The sequence below is a fragment of the Mastigoproctus giganteus genome, chromosome 2 (genome assembly GCF_048544385.1).
Source record: "Mastigoproctus giganteus isolate SK-2022 chromosome 2, ASM4854438v1, whole genome shotgun sequence".
NCBI lineage: Eukaryota > Metazoa > Arthropoda > Arachnida > Uropygi > Thelyphonidae > Mastigoproctus > Mastigoproctus giganteus.
Window position 1 is genome coordinate 256,699,188 of NC_143576.1, and position 17,725 is coordinate 256,716,912.

Sequence of the window (17,725 nt, forward strand, 5' to 3'; positions counted from 1 at the left end):
ATTTTAGAAAGTGAATTGACATTAAGTTTTTTACTGATATTGGTTATACTATTTAAAGTACTGATACTGGTTATACTATTTAAAAATTAATTAACCTCATCCTAATTCTGAATCCTAATTATAATCTTTTACTCACAAATAATATTTTCATTCATTACAGTATAAATGGATTTTATATTGCATTGTCTTTACTACACAATTCAAACGAAATAAGATTCCTTATCTAAATTTATTTCATTCTTCATTACTGGACCAGAAAGTGGAAGGCTAATCGAATGAAACCATGGTTTAATAAATCATTGTCTTATCCTTTATTATACACTTTCCGTTCTAATTATACTTTTGTTAGTAATAAACCTTTTCACAACCCTGACTTTCATGACACTTGAAGCACAAATTAGTGTACTGTGCAACAGACGTATTCTAACACCATCCTTACATAATCCTGCTATTTTGATTTATTTCCATTTTCTTGGAACCCTGCCAGCCCCAAAGTGTGGCAGATTTGATGTGTGGTATTAAGCACTTACCCTGTCATAGTGTGTTCCTGTTTTTGCAATGCTTGTATTGCCAGAAACTTCTCAGCATTTGCCAAATGCTGAGAAGTTTCTTATGACAAGTAACATATTAAATAAGATATTACTATGCAAGAAAACAAATACCGGTAGCTTGAATATTAAAATGTGTATATTGCCTTTGTAACTTTACACTTATTTTTCAGCCAGAAATTTGCTTGACATATCAGATGCTGGCTCCAAATTAAACAACTTCTTTTGAATTCTGAGAAGTAGAAAGCTAAACTTGCTTTTTTTTTATATATATATATATATATATATATATATTTTTTTTTTTTTTTTGGTGTCAAATCTTTATATTACAAAAAGTACATTCTTTATGTTAGTCTTTGGACTTGATCCATTAAAAAGTTGTTTTATAACATGTATTTGAAAAGTAATCAAAAAAAGTTAATGAATAAATACATGACTCAGCAATAAAATAAATAAAATATTGTGTTAGAAGACTAATTGTTAAAATGTCATTGTAGAAAATCTACTTATAAAAGCACATAAAGTAATGTCTTTTATTCTTTCCTGAGATTTAAGAAAGTTTATGAATTATTAAATATGAATAAACTGAACAAAAAAAAGAGTAGAATGTATGGAAATCACAGAGAAAAATATAGAAACCATAACAAAATATGTGCAAAGCAGGAGACAGTAATTTTTCTGGGTATACTAAACTAAGAATGTAATTGTAATATATAACTACAACAAAAGACAGTTCTTGGTTTATATATATTGTGATAAAATGCATTAAAAATAGTTTATCTAAATCAGTAGCATATGAAAATATTAAAAATAAAAGATTTGTGCTTATTTATGTATATTTATATTTTTTCTTTACCTTTTCCTCAACTGTTTTGCAGTAAAGAGCAACCTACTATTCGTTCTTGAGTTAAATTATAATAACAGGCGTATATAAAGTTATCAGCAGTGTTATTATTCAGAAGTCCAATTGTATTGGAAACTTGTTTTTTTGAGGGTATTGTCATTATTAAAAAAAAAAATAAAATAAAAAAATAACCTGTGTACTGATTGTAAGTCATGGTCATTCAATAGAGATGCAAGAACTAATGCTTATTATCTTGCCAAACAGGAAATAACAATAAAAAAAAAACAACTTTTCTTTTGGATTCAGTTGAAAGGATTAGCTGCATTTTATTTCTTTAAATTTCCCATTTGTTATAATGTTTTTAGTTTTCTTTTTATTTCCAGATTTCTCTTTATGCAATCAAAATAATAAAAATTGAGCTGAACTGTTATGATATTTTGCCTTGTTTTTTAGAATATGTACGGTCAACTTGGAAAAATAATACATAGATATGTATTGTGAAGAAAAAAGAAGCCAGCTCTATTAATGAATATTTAAATGAAATTATTAAACTATATATTGTACAGCAGATTCATATTACCATGAAAAATTGTAACGTTTGTGATTTGAGTTTTAAATGGGAACATTTCAAAATCAGTCAATTCCATTTTAAAAAATTTACGGTATAATTGATATCTGGAGGTTATACTGTATCATCAAACAGAAGAAATAACATGACCTAAATAAAAGAGGATATGAGGATATGTCAAGATCATATTAGCATTTTGAAATAAAATTCTGGCTGCACAAATTGTAACTAAAAGCCACTATTTCAAGTGTCAGCATTTTCATTTTATGGTTTTCAGGTGCCCTTTATTTTCACATAAACGGTCTACTTGCGACTAATTCTTTGTTTATATATCGTAAAAAGGCAACAACTTGATTGCAGGCCGTGAATAGGTTCGCCTGAATTGGTTCCTGACTGATGCTATTGTAATTAGAACGTATCCTGCAGCTTTCAGGAGAAGGGCTGAAAGATGTCTAGGCAGAAATGGGAGTCTACTGCAGCTTATATTTCAATAATTGGCAGTTTCGCTTTATGGTTTTCAGTTTCCCTTTATTTGTTTTTTTTCACAGTAAGTCTACTTGTGGCTAATTCTTCCTTTGTATACTGCAAACAAGACAGTTTGATCGCAGCGTAGAAACAATACATTTTATAATCTTTTTATTATGTATGTATCTTTACTGTAATATTGGAAGATTGCATGAAGATAAACTTAGAGGTGCATGAAGATAAACTTAGAGGGCCCGAATGAGCTATTGGAAAATTAATAAATTAAGTGATTAATACATATGCAAATAAAAAGCAAAGAAGAATAAGATTATTGTAATACTTGCATGTTTGATTACAATTTGTATGATTTTTTTTTTTTGTAAATTTTAATCTGTGATTTATATATTATTAAACTGCGATTATTGCCAGTAATGTGGGTTTTGTGAACTGACTATTAGTATTTAAATGTTTCTTATTTTGTTTTCTCATATCTCTTATTATAACATTCATAAATATATAGATTTGTTTGTAACATATACATATGTTGTAATTATTAAATAATAATAAATATACACATATACTACATGTACCCCTCCAAAGTTTACATTCTCCCTCCCCAGTGCAAGTACCCGCCCAAAGTTTACATTCTCCCCCGGTGCAAACACTCTGGATTCAACACTGATGTCAGCTAATTCTTTGTAAATTTCTTATCTGTTTATCTGTGTATTTTTTTAAAGAGAAAACCATTCATTACAAGGTGTAATGACTGCCAAGCGTTTCACTCAGTATCAGTCTCTTTTTTTTTTTTTTTTTTCTCCTAGTCATTGTGCGAAGCCAAAATCTGCTTAACTTGCTGGCAAATAAATATGACACCTTTCACTTTTACCTCAGACAATTTTGGAAATATAGACTATATATGCTTGAAGTTGTCAACTTCAGGATCCATTGTTTTAACAAACTGTTTTGCCCTTTTTCTAAGAAGGCAGGGGAACTTAGTGAGACCATCTTGCAAAGCCAAAAGGAATCCCAGCATCTTGAAGTCCCCCACAGAATTTTATTGGTCTTTAATATAAACATATTGTCCAACAGGAATTGATGGATGTATATTTCCATTGTGAAGCAACACAGCTTTCAAATTTTTACTTGAATTGTCTATCAAAATGTGCCACTCTTCTGGATTATGACCAATACCAACTTCTTCATAAAGACCAATCAGATTAAAATAATAGCACAGGGATTTTTCAACAGTCTAAAAATGTGCATAAGTCTTTTTCAGAATGCAGAAGTCTTGCAATTGTAATGCAATAGATTTTACTCTTTTAAACAAGATTTTAGAAGCTCTGCATGAATTTGGTTAGCCTTAATTCTCTCACTAAGTTATACAGTCCTTGATTTATTAGGGAAATGTGTTTTACTTGAACAGACTCTGAGGTGTAATCTCAGTTATCCTGCTAATCAGATTCATTTCTAATTCTGAAGGCTTTTCTGGAAAGTAGATCGGGGATTGGCAAGTCTTAATTGAGTGGCACCAGAGCAATTAAAGATGGCATGAGAGTATATTGGGATATACTTCAGCTTTTTGATCCACAGACTGTTTAAACTTTAATATATTCATCATTACAGAAGTAACAGTCATTATAGTATACCGGCTTGCTCTCTCTCTCTCTCTCGCTCTCTCTCTCTCTCTCTCTCTCTCTCTCTCTCTCTCTCTCTCTCCCCCCCCCCCCATATAGTTGTTAATTTTCATATATATATGGAAATGAAATGGAATGATAAGAGGAAATGGAAATTGATCCTATTTATTTTTGGATTCGTGTTTGCTGTGTATTTATATTTTGGATAGAAGGCATTTCAAGCATTAAGACGTAACGGTGCTGACTAGCAATTTGGTAGCAATGCTAGCAGCAGCCAGTTTGCCTTTTTTTTTTTTTGTAAAAGAACCATGTTGAAAAACAATAAAATAGAGCTAAAGGAATATAAAAGAATGTAAAAGAGCAATTTGAAATGAATATATAAGAGCAATTTGAAAAAGGAATATAAAATATTAGAGGAAATGGAAATTTACATTCATCCACTTGGCCATCTCTCTGCTACTTCATCAGGGGTTTTGAGCAGACAGATAGCTATACTAAGTGGATGTCTCATGCACACGCTTTTCTGTAGTCCCAATACTATAAAAGCAGTATTGGGACTACAGAAGTTTTACTATTGTTCATTACAGATATTTAGTTTTGGAATATCCTAATTATGATAATACGTGACTGAAAGTTAAATTTTAATTTAATTTAAATTGGTATTTACAGAAAATTGGGAAAAATGAGTTCTACACATTTTGGAGATTGCATATAAACTTTTTAGTTAACTGTATTCTAACAAACTTCATGTGCTGTTTTTGAATTTACTAATTACTGTTGATGAAAAACAGATGCTTCATTGCAGTGTTAAGCATCATTGACATTGGATTAGCATTAGAAAATCTGTTACATTGATGGGATATTCAGAGTTTGGTTTATTTTGAACTGTTTATATAAAACTGTCATTACTTGTAGTTCCAAAGGTTGAGCTCTTTCATTGCAGTGCAAGAAATACATTTATCTTTGGCCCATCACAAAAGGTGTTAATTCATCAGGACAGTGCACATCCTCATACTTCTTGAATTACATGTGAGAAAATTAAGATGCTTGGTTAAAAAAAAATGCTGTTTGCCATATTTGCTAGGTATTGCACCATCACATTACTACCTGTTCAAAGGTTTATAATGCTATCTTAGTGGAAAAAACTGCAATTTTCCTGTTTGTCAAAAGTCTCTTTCTCTCTCTCTCGCTCTCTGAATTTACTAATGGGATGACCTGCTTTATTACAGTTTTATGTCATTGATTATGTCAGTACATGTTTCATTGGAAATATACCCAAAGTTAGTTTAAAAAATTCAATGCTTTAATGAATTCCACTTTTCTTAGTGCATGGACTTTGGATTTCATACATGCCTGGCTCGCACTTTGATGATGTACATTAGTTCAGAAGAATGTCTTAAAAGATCTCGTCAAGCTAGCATAGATGGTATGAATAAATGTATTGCCAGTTTGGACTCAAGAGTGGATAAACAGCGCTTCCTAGAATATAATAATTCTGCCTTCATGGTGCCAAAGAAGTTTGAATTTCAGCCTCATAAAGGAGATGATGTAAGAAACCGTGTGTGTGTGTGTGTGTGTGTGTGTGTGTGTGTGTGTGTGTGTGTGAAGAGATAGACTAATACAGATGTGCTGTTATATTTTTTATTGTGTAGCCTCAGTGGAAGTGCCACACTGTGTGAATAAGAATAGCAAAAGCATAAGTGGCATTGCAGACCACTGTTAAAAGAGAAACTTGCTCTGCATGGCATTTGCAAAGAAGCACAACACTTCCACTGGGGGGTTTGTATTAAAAAAAAAAAAACCATATATAATTTAATTCCAGTTTTTATATTGAAGTTTTTTTTATTTATTATTTTTTTTATTATAGTTTATATTTGTATCACTGTACTGTCTAAAGCTGGCCCCGAGTGCCAGCTTTAGACAGTACAGTGATTATTATAGTAATCAAGTAATTCTCTGGGAGATTTCGTGAGTGTTTTCTCAAAGAATAGAGATTTCTAGAGTGTTTTGTTCAGTTGTAAAAGTTTTCTTGCATTGCAAACTGTAATTAAGTTTCAGAAAGGAAACCACCTTTCTTTTTTTCCCATTAAACTGACATACTAACTTTTATACTGCTTGGTCACTCTAGTGGCACTGCTCCTTCCTCCTTGTGGCAGGGCCAGTAACCTGGGAGAAGAAATCCACTCTCCCAGGGCTGAAAGAGGAAAAGATGGATAACGCTGTTTCCACCTTTAGAGCCATCGAGCTCGAGACAAATGACAAAGAAAATGACTTTTCTCAACCCAAGAGGTTGAAGACAACCCCTCAAGAGGAGATACCAGCAGTCTTCCATTCTGCACTCTTTGTTAGACCAGCCTCTGAGTAAATTATCTCCATTCCTTGTGCAGAAATGCATAGTCTGCTGCAAGTTCACCGAAATTGGTAAAATGACTCCAGTCTGGGAATTCTCTAGTAGAGACCATGAAATCCCAGTATTTTGCAAGGCTATTAAAGCTGACTACTTTTTGCAGACAACCAATCAAAGTTACTCCTCATGCCACTCTAAACTCCTCATAGGGAGTAATTGTAGAATGGGACTTATTAACTGTATCAGAGGAGGAAGAAATTGCCCAAGAGCTATGTGAACAAAGAGTCATTCAAGCAAGGAGAATCGTGACTTGGAAAGATGGTATTCTTGTTCCAACAAGGAGCATAATTTTCACCTTTAGCTCTCCCATCCTACCAAAATTCTTCAAAGCAGGCTATCTCCATTGCTATGTCAGTCTTTACATCCTGAACTCCATCAGTTGTTACAAGTGCCAAATGGCGCTTCCGTAGCCAGGTGGGCAGGAGCAGCAGTGCGTAGCACACGCTTCTTGATTAGACCGGGGTTCGAGCCCGTGACCACCAAATACGGAGGATGCGGAAAGGTCAGGGAACGACCACTGCATATCCCTGGAGCAATATGGCCTTAGTTGCTAATGCTCCTAAAAACCAAAATATAAACAACAAACAAACAAACAAGTGCCAAAAATACACACTCCCAAACTGCATGTCGAGGTGAAGCAGTATGTCCTAATTGTGGATCAAAGGAACACGATCAATCTGATTGCATTTTTACCACCACTCATTGTCCAAATTATAAGGGTAATCACTCAATGTTCTCCAAATATACAAACTATGGAAGCAAGGAAAAAATCCAGAAATGTAAAGTGGAGAACAAAGTCACATTCTCAGAGGCAAGAAGATAGGTAATAAAAACAGAACCAGAGTGTACGTATGCCACAGCTGCTCAGCATTTGCAGTCAATAGGTATTCAAACAGATGTTACATCCCTCCAAATATCTGTTGCCAATTGGGCACATTCTTTGCTCTCCACATTATTTTTCAATTCCTACTATTAGTTCACACTCTCCCTATATATATTTATATCTTGTTCAAATTTTCAATCGTTAATAAAATACTTTTTATTCATCCACTCAAGTTCAAATAAATTTTTTTAAACTTGTAGTGGATGACACTTGATGTTAATACAGTTTTTTCAAATATTAATTCATTAATTAATTTTAGTTTTATATGGGAGAAAAAAAATTTCTCTTATATAAGATATTTAGCAGGATATAAATTTAGGAATAAAATTGAAATCAACAGGCAGTAGCTCAATCAGTAAAATGCAAGGATTTCAGTATTTTTCACGTGAAGATGAAGAATGCGAGTTCAAATCTTGCGAAAATCAATAATTTTTTGATAAATTTTTGTTATTCATCCACTCAAGTTCAAATACATTTTTTAAACTTGTAGTGGATGACACTTGATGTTAATACAGTTTTTTCAAATATTAATTCATTAATTAAATTTAATTAATTAATTTTAGTTTTATATGGGAGAAAAAAATTTCTCTTATATAAGATATTTAGCAGGATATAAATTTAGGAATAAATACCGTCAGTGGCGAAACGTGTAGATCGCTGGAAAAAAATTTCTTTTTTCATTCTGGGTTCTAGTCTGAGTCAAGGAGGGAACAAAATGGAAAATGAAACATGTGAATAAAAATAATAGTCCAACACCATATATAGAAAGGAAAATGGAAAATTGCAAGGAAATTCGCTTTCTATTTTGCCACTTAATATTGTGATTCTGTCATATGTATATACATATTTATATTAATTGTAATTATTTAATAAAAAGTAACTAAAATAAAATTTTTCTTTGTTGACCTAAGTAGGAATTAACTTTAAAAAATTTTTTTTTATATTACTTGTTTATTATTTTTTGGCTGATGCTGCATAAGCTCATACACTTGCTTTCTTGCATCACATGCCACTACTACTACTACTAGATGTCCTTTGCAACAAAAAAGCCAGTAACACCCCAATTACCGTTCCAGCCAATGTATCTCCAACAGCAAAACCAAAAATAACAGAAATCATGGAACTGCAACCACCACTTTCAACCACCAGATTGGATATTGATGAACAGAATGAATCAGATGGTGGAATTTTAAAGCTGCATGTGACCAATTAAATGGACATGGCACCTATCTTTTCTTTTCTAAGAAAGACAAAGCGAAGGTAGATCAATACAAGTAAGCTACAACTAAAAAGCAGTCAGAAACAAAAACAACAAAATTGCATAATGGAAAGAATCCTTCAGTGGAACTGTAGTCTTTCGTCATACACAAGATGATTTACATGATCTTATTGACAGATATGAACCAGTAGGCATATGCCTATAGGAAACTTATTTAAATTTACAAGTGTGTCCTACCATTAAAAATTACACTACTTCAGACATCGTAGGAGTACTGATTCACCAGCTTGTGGAGAGGTGGCGGTTCTTGATAGAAACAACTTTCCTAACAAGAACCGAAAATCCTAAATTGTTGCTGTTCACACTCCTTTTTGAAGTAGTGACAGTGTGCACTGTAATTGGTATTACTCCTTCAATGGCATCTATATATATATCCCTCCTAATTTCTTGATCTCCTCAAGATGACCTTGAAAATTTAATAGACCAGCTAGCATCTCTGTTCTGCTTACTCTGAGACTTCAATGCTCATCTCCTGTGGGATTAGCTGGATTAACTTTTCCTCAATTGAAAACAAGGACATGGACACAAGAATCATCTGGAGGAAAATACAAACTCTTAAGCCGACCGGGCTAGCCGAGTGGGTAAAGTACCTGCCCGGCAACCCAAAGGTTGCGGGTTTGATTCCCGCCTTGGGCTTGGATCAAAGTACTGCAAAAACCTTGGGAGGTGCAATATGGCCACAGAAGCCGATGCGCCAACAACTACCAAATCAAAAAAAAAAAAAACAAACTCTTAATGGCAAATATGTGTAGTCCCCCGTTTCAGTACTAAACTGGGAAGGAAAAGATTTGTCTTCTCTGGGTGAAATAGCAAATACCTTAGCTGAATCATTTAGACATGAAGATATACAACCCAATATATTAGTAATAGTAATTACTATTACTGCTGACCGGGCTAGCCGGGTAGGTAAAGTGCCTGCCTGGCAACCCAAAGGTCGCGGGTTCGATTCCCGTTTCGGGCTGGATATCACGATGGTGCCGAGCCAACTGGTTGGTTGGATATCCCGGCCATGATACACAAAGGAAGCAAGAAAAAACTGGTTCCTTCGTGTATTGATCACATCATACGAAATAAATAAATAAAATAAATTACTATTACTAATATTTCAGCAAATTAAAGAATCTGCAGAACAGCATAAGGTACAACCAGCCATTCACATTAACAGAACTTTTAGGGTCTCTCAATAAGACATCCAGTAGTGCTGCTATTCCAGATGTGATCTACAATGCAGTGTTAAAACAACTAAGCAACGGAGCAAAAAGAACATTGTTAAAATATTACAATCAGATATTCTTAGAATATATTTATTCAAACTCCTGGCATCACTCAATTGCCAGGAAATTAGCCTTCCTGAAGCCAGGAAAGGATCGTACCTTTCTGCATAATTACAGCCTGATTTCTCTGACTAGCTATTTAGGCAAAGTCCTAAAAAAATTGATTCACAGGTGGCTATTGTGGTTTCTGGAAGCTAACAACTTGTTAAACAGTAACCAGTATGGGTTTCAAAAGAATCTGTCCGTGTTAGATGTGATGATAAAAGTAGAAGAAAACATCCATGATGCTTTCATAAGGGGAAGATATTAATCTTGATATCGACAGGAAGAGACACCTTTGATACCATCTGGTGACATGGTGTACTTCAAGATCTTCATTCTTTCAGCTTGAGAGGTTGGTTACCCCAATTTATATGAAACTTCCTATGCCACATAACGTTTGAGCTTAGACATGAACAATTTATCCAAATCATTTGATTTGGATGTATTGTTAATGTTTGTTCCATTCTCACTAGGTGCTGCAGCAGTCTCTTCCACCTCTTAGTAGCTGTGTCTCTTCCTATCGAATGCAGTTATCTATACCACAGAATTGTTTGCAATAAATCTAGCTCTAGATAGTTTTATTGCAACCACCATATCAATGAATCTGATATATACAGACTTAAGTGCAATCATTGCCATTTGATCTACTTTTTCTCCTTCTCATCCCATTCTTAAAGGAATCTGATCTAAATTATGTCACTGTGAAACTACCAATAAGTAGGCTACCTTCCGCTGATAATGAATGTGTGGATGATGCTGCTGCTAAACATCCCGACACTGCATCTTCCTGACTTGCAAATTCATTATTAAAACAACATGACGGAAACAATGGTCTCAACTTTGCCAAACTCAAATCAATATAATAAACTGCTGCAGATATATATAAAAAAAAATAAAAACTTACAGCTGCGGGCTTCAGTGTGAGTTTCAGGAGAATCAGGCAAGAAGTGATTCTGACAAGACTCTGCATCGGTCATTCCCATCCATCCTCTTGTATTTGCTTATGGGAGAGAAACCCTCCTCAGTGTTTCTTTTACCAGTCACAGCTAACAATAAAGCATATTCTCATTTAATGTCCCCCAACAATCAACTCCAAAAATCCAGCTTTATCTCCCTATCCAACTTGCAGGAACCCTTAACTTTATCACATATTCTTGGCAATGATGCAAATTTCAAAGAGCTGTTTATCTATTTGAAATGCATAAATTTGTATAATTGTCTCTGATCATAATAACGTGTAGAATTAGTCATAAGTAAATCATGAACCAACACAATATGGCCAAAGAGGCCCTTGTGCCAAACCCCCACATACAACAATCTAAAACTAACAGACACACACATGCATTTTCATTTAATCATGGAATTTTTTATAAGCTTGAGAAATAACTATGTGTTTGGTTGTACTGAAATTGCTAATAAACATTGTGTATCTACTAAGATGTGAGTTTGTATTTACAATAATTACTTTGTATTATGTAGGGTGATTTAAAATTAATTGTAAGTATTAACTTATAAAAAAAACTCAGTGGAATTGGTATGGATCATCTCTAAGTATACAACAATTGTTGATATGTTAACTTTCAATCACTAACCAGTAATGTTTCATCTACAACAAAGGCAGCATGTCATTTACATATTTAAAAAGAATACTAAACTTATATCTGCAGTACTACTCCTAAAATTTATCAGTACACATTTTCAAATATCTTTCAATAAAGTCAAACTTAGAAAAATCTTTATTTTCAAATTAAAGATATGAGTAAATACAAAGATCAAAATTGAGGTCCCAGTTTAATAGTTAGTAATATAAAGGTCAAAAATAAGTTCCCATTTCAGTGATTAGTTTAATTAATCAGTAAATTCACTTTCTGATAACATGCTTTTTTATTTATATCGCGTTGTTCAGTTTTTTTGTCAAAAGATTTAAGGAAAATAGTTGTGCAAAAAAATGCTGATTTCTGGATTTGATCACGTATACCCAAAGTAATAAAATCACACATACATGAAACTCTTTTATCCATTACACTACTGGATCAATGTAATCGTTGTGCTTATAATATTCTGAATTACAATGTCAGTTAATGATATTCACAACACATCAATTACTTCATTTTGTATTTAAAAATTAACTCATTAATTCCTGTTTAATATCATCAACTTGATTCAGGTTGCAACTGTTTTCAATGATATGCGATTTTTCTTTGTAGATGCAAACTGAAGACCAATGTAATGAATAAACATATATTGAAGAACAGTTTGATAATGTATAATAGATTGCTGCCTCTGTTATAATTATATTTATAATAATAATTGAAATGCTTATTCAAAATTCATATTAAACAATTAATAGCATTAGTTGGAATATACTAAAAACTTTTTTTTTTTTGTCTGGCATCTTGTGCATGGAACCCATCACTATACTCAGTTCGTACCTCTTTTGAATGTTTATATTTTTTTGTTATAAATTCCACTTTACCTGCCTTTGTGCTTGAAGGCATATGCACATATCTGATTTTTCTACTTGTTCCTATGTTTTCACTTGCCCTTATAATCAGTCCTATAAACACAATTCATTCATACTAGTAGTATGTATCCATGTGTAGATTTTTAGGGAAGTTTAAATATAGTGGCAGTTTCACAGTCTTGTATAAAAATTCAAGTAAGTGTTCCAATTTTTTTTTTTTTTTTTTGAAATATGACAGATATTAACAGATATTAAGAAAAACTTTTGCATAAGCATAACTTATACCTGAATATTGTTATTTTAAAAATAATCATGTTAAAGAAAGACAATCCTTTCCCCCTTTTCTCTTTCAGGTGATACAAGTGTGTGTAGAAAAATCTATTCAAGATGAATTAGACCAAAGGTATAAACAGGTGACCAAAAGGTTGACTACTCTAAGGACAGAGAGTGAAGAGGTAACAGCATCTATTTTCAGTTCTTTAATACCATATTTTCTTGGATATCCTATGCCCACGAATAAGGTTACCTCATTTTTAAAAACACGAATGAAAAAAAAACTTTCATTCGGATATATCAAAGTCTTATAAAGTAAATATAATCAGGGCCTGTCCCAAGATTTTCTAATGGAGGTGGGGCTGGGGGGCTAAGGAAGCCAAAGGAGAGCTAAAGCAGTGCTCTGGAGAATTATTAAACTTTAATCATCATCTAATAGTAAAAAAAAACAAAAAAAAAAAAAAACCTCCAACATTATTTGGATTATTAAATTGTGGGGTATATTTTCTTTAGCCCCTACCTGGGACTGCTCCTGTACATAATAGGTAAGTACTCATCCATCATGTTTAAGAAATACTTGGTGTCCTGTTTCTAAAATTATTATTATCAAAATAAATATGTACCAGTATAGTTACTCTTCTCCACTGCTTTTTTTTCTTTAACAGAAGCTGAGCTTGTGGTTAGTATTGCTGTTCTATTATTGCTGTTAATATTGCACACTATTCAACCAATATAGCAATATGTGTGTTCTACATTTTTTATCTATCAGCAATGCTGCTAACTCTCCTGCTGTGTGAACTATACTGCCCAGGAGCCACCCATCACATGTATTTTTTCTTCTAGTTCAGTTTTGTGCAAATGCAAATAGTTGTTCTCAATTTAGTTTGATGAGCCATGCATTGAAGATACTTCTAAGGATTATACACAACCGAATTTATAAAAGATGTGAGGAAACACTTAGTGATTCTCAATTTGGCTTCCGACAAGGACCGGGTACTAGGGAAGCCCATAATGAGCCCTCCTTATGCTACAGTTGCCTTCTTCCTTGTATCATCATGATGCTTTGCACCATCAGTTCATTTGCTAATGTATTTTTTGTAAGCAGCACAATTTCTGTTTTTTTTTTTTTTTTTTCCCCCTACCTCTTGAATTAAATTTGCTAATAAGTTTAGCACCCAGATTTCTGGTTACATTAAAAAGAAAAAAAAAAGTTCATGTGTATTTGAGAAAATATGGTAAATGTAGAAGTAATTTTATTTAACTGAAAGTTGATGTTTTGTTGTTTAGTGCTTCATTATCATGTTATGGATAATTTGTGTTTACAAATTTTAGAACTGATAAAACAGTAATGTTATAAATCTGTAGGTATTTTTTTTTTTATTATTTAAAATATCTAAAAGTGAAGCATTTTTGTGTGTGCCAAATTTTATTGTAATAAATTTTCCATATTTGCATGCATCTAGAAGAGATAATGGCAAAAAAAAAATGTACAGAATATTTTTATTTTTTTATACATTTTTAAGTTGTATTTTATTTTTCAGATATGGAAGACATTAGAAACAGCAGAGCACTCACTATTAGATATGATAAGTACCAAAGATTATGATTGCTCAATGTTATTTGAGGAAGAAGGTATCAGCAAAAATGGCCTTCGACAACCAGAAACTCTAGCACTCAAGTTGAGAGCAGATCGTCAAGAGACAGAAGATTTTTATTTAAATGTATGCATAACATTATTTCATTTAGATTTTAATGTTTGTTGATAGTTAATGTGTATGATCTTTTTACAAAATACCTGCATTACATTATAGCAGAGGTGAGCAACCTTTGTTCACCTGTAAGCTGAATATATATGTGTGTGTGTGTGTGTTCTTTATTATATTTTTATTTATATTGTTTTTAGATTATTTTTAAATAACATGATTACTAAAATTTTCAGGAGTATGACAGTTGAAACGCATTAATCAAAAGGAATTCAAATACATAGAACTATAAGCTAGTGTATATGTGGTTCCAAGTAATTAGTTTGAAAAATGGGATGGGAGGTATTTCAGTATCTACATACTGATGAGCTGCTCTGTTAGCTAGGTCCTTTTCCAAATCTTATAGCCTAAATCGTATTTAAAAATTATTCTTAGTTGTTGCTGGAATTTTATTCATGCATTGCTCAAATTTTAATAATTTAATAATAAGATTGCTGGGTGACTTCCTCAGAAAAACTGCATTGCTATTAGTTTAGTTTATTTGCAACTTCTAGCTTAACACATTCATGTAAATAATCTCAAAGAAGATAGTTTGCTGGGTGGTTTCAATAAAAAATATCAGACACATAGGAGCAAAGAAAGATTGGCACAAAAAAAAAGAAAACATTTCTCTTTGGAAATGGGGGAGATTATAGCAAGAAATACTAATCTGAAATATAAGAACTGAATTAAATTTATTCAAAATAATAATTTATGACATAATTTAAATGGATTGTGCATTTTTTGTCAATTTTTTTTTTTTTTTAGAGGAAACAAATCTTTTTCATATCACAGAATTGAGTGATATACAGTGGGCCTCGACTTATGATGACATCGACATCTGATATTCTCAGGAACCTTCCATGCAGTCTTTTATTTTAAGGACCGATGATATTTGCAGGTACCGATAGCTTTCCAACATAGCTGGAATGATATAGCATGGGTGGAAATTTTCATATGTGTGGCACATGGAACATCACTCATACGATTGTTCTCAACAAATTAGCATCTTTTTTTATTGTTCAACGTTGTTATTCAACGCTTGGCATGCGGAACATCACTTGTACGATTATTTCAGATCTATGATGATCTGAAACTTAAAGCTCCATCAACCAGTGCCAGTGCTGTGTGCTTTGAAGACTTTAAAGCCAACAGAGGCTGGTTTGAGTGCTTAAAAAAAAGGGGCAAATGTCAAAAGTGTTGAAAGGCATGGGGAGGCTCCAGTACTGATAAAAAAGCAGCTGAGACCTTTAAAATTGAATTATAAGAGTTTGTTGATCAGGAGGATTATCTTACCCACCAGGTTTTCAACATTGACGAAACCAGCCTCTTCTGGAAGTGAATGCCCAGGAGAACATACATACATAACTGAGGATGAGGCTAGTTTACTTGGGAATAAGCCTATGAAAGATAGGCTCACTCTTCTGTTGGGTGCCAATGCCTCTTGGGTTTTATGCTGAAGCCTTTGCTTGTGTATCACTCTAATACCCCCAGAGTATTTAAGCAACAAAAGGTCAACAAAGGCATGTTGGGAGCATTTTGGCACAGTAACAAGAAGGCCTGGGTTATGGGATATGTCTTCAGTGAATGGGAGCTTGAAGTTTTCTGTCCTTCAGTGAAGAGTTATCTTGAGAAAAATAAGCTTCCTGTGAAGGCATTGCTCCTGCTGGATAATGCACCAGGCTATGATCCCAACCTTGTTCAATCTCTTGAGGCACACAATTTGACTTTGTTCAAGTCAAATTATTGCCACCCAACACCACTCTTCTTCTTCAACCAATGGACCAGCAAGTGATTGCAAACTTCAAGAAAACCTACACCACAGAAATGTTCGCAAGTTGCTTTGCACCAACCTCTGGTTAAAATGCTGTCACCCTCAAAGATTTTTGGAGGTCGAAGTTCAATGTGCTGGATTTTGTGAGTCTGGTTATAAGTTCTTGCAATGATGTTTCCACCAGGTGCTTAAATTCAGCCTTGAAAAACATCTGGCCTTTAATTATCCATAACTGATGGATTTGACGATGATGGTGCTTTGACAAATGATATTGTCACTCTTGAAATATCAATGGGTCTGGAAGTTGGCAAAGAGGATGTAGAAGACGTTATTGACACTCATCGGCCTGAGCTAACAACAGAGGAGCTACGAGAGTTGGAGAAAATTATGGAGAGTGACACTGGAGAGAAAGAGGAAGAAAAATACGCCTAAAAAGTGTCAGCGGAAGAGTTGAAGACTGTCATTTCTTGTGGGAATTTAAGAGAAGTGATAAAAACACTCCGATATTGAAAACACTGAGCTCATGATGTGCAAAATGGAGGATGAAGTAATTTCTTACTTCAGAAAGCTATAAAAAAGTCGTAATGGACAGTTTATTTACTAGTAGCAACAAAAGACTGAAAAGACACCTGACGCTTGATATAGAATCCCACCATCACTACGCCACCATTGATTTCATCATCTCTGCACTTCATGTCGAAGGTAAATGCTAATTTATTGTTTGTTTTTTATTTTAAGATGTTTTATGACTATTTTTTTCACAAATTTTTAACATGTAAGAAATACCTATTTTATGTGTTGTTGGGGAGCGAATTACAGGAAATCAATGTATTATTGGTTTCAACTTACAATATTTTCAACATACAGTGGGTTTTGTGAAACGAATTACCATCAAATATTGGGGCCCCACTGTATTTTAAAAAAAAAAAAAAAAAAAGTTTCTGCATACAGATTCAGTGCAGAAACTTATGTTTATCTCTCCAAGGAAATTCAGCTTTCATTGAAATAATAAAAACTTTATAATACCGGGTATGTGAGAATAATAAAAATTAAATGATACAGTTCTAACTAAACAGCAACAATCATTGCAAAATTTATTAAAACTCAAGAAAACAACTGTAATGAAAACTGAATATAACTAAAATTAAACTAACATATGTATAAAATTACTTAATTTGTGAAATACTATGCATGTATACGTTTAGTATTTGCTCAATTTGTTTACCAGGTAGTCCAGTTCAAAACTTCACCGTTATCCCTTCGACGTAAGCAGTTGTCTTTAAACTATGCTCTAAAGTTGAAATCCCTGCCAGACCATCCTACGTGGACATCCGTTTTTGAGCCATGTTGGGAAAACTTGTACAATATCCGTCAGACTGCCAACCGACCTTTTGGTATTCGTGTCCAAGAGCTACTCAGAGAATTTAACATCATGGTAGACAAGGTTGCACAAACACCAAAAGAAACTTCCACCCTGGCATGGCGCCTCCGTAGCCAGATGGGAAGGAGCGCAGTGCGTAGCACACGC

At 33.3% G+C, this 17,725-nt stretch overlaps 1 protein-coding gene across 5 annotated transcripts in view; it reads left to right on the forward strand.

Annotated features, from left to right (window-relative positions):
- The window catches only part of LOC150090404 (SLIT-ROBO Rho GTPase-activating protein 1-like), a 240,856-nt gene that overhangs the window by 176,987 nt on the left and 46,144 nt on the right, over positions 1-17,725 (forward strand). For all 5 annotated transcript variants that reach the window (XM_090389853.1, XM_090389857.1, XM_090389854.1 and 2 more), the window contains exons 7-9: positions 5,386-5,607; positions 12,762-12,863; positions 14,223-14,402. In XM_090389853.1, coding sequence (XP_090245979.1) covers positions 5,386-5,607; positions 12,762-12,863; positions 14,223-14,402 — 504 coding nt within the window. The remainder of the gene's footprint in view (positions 1-5,385; positions 5,608-12,761; positions 12,864-14,222; positions 14,403-17,725) is intronic.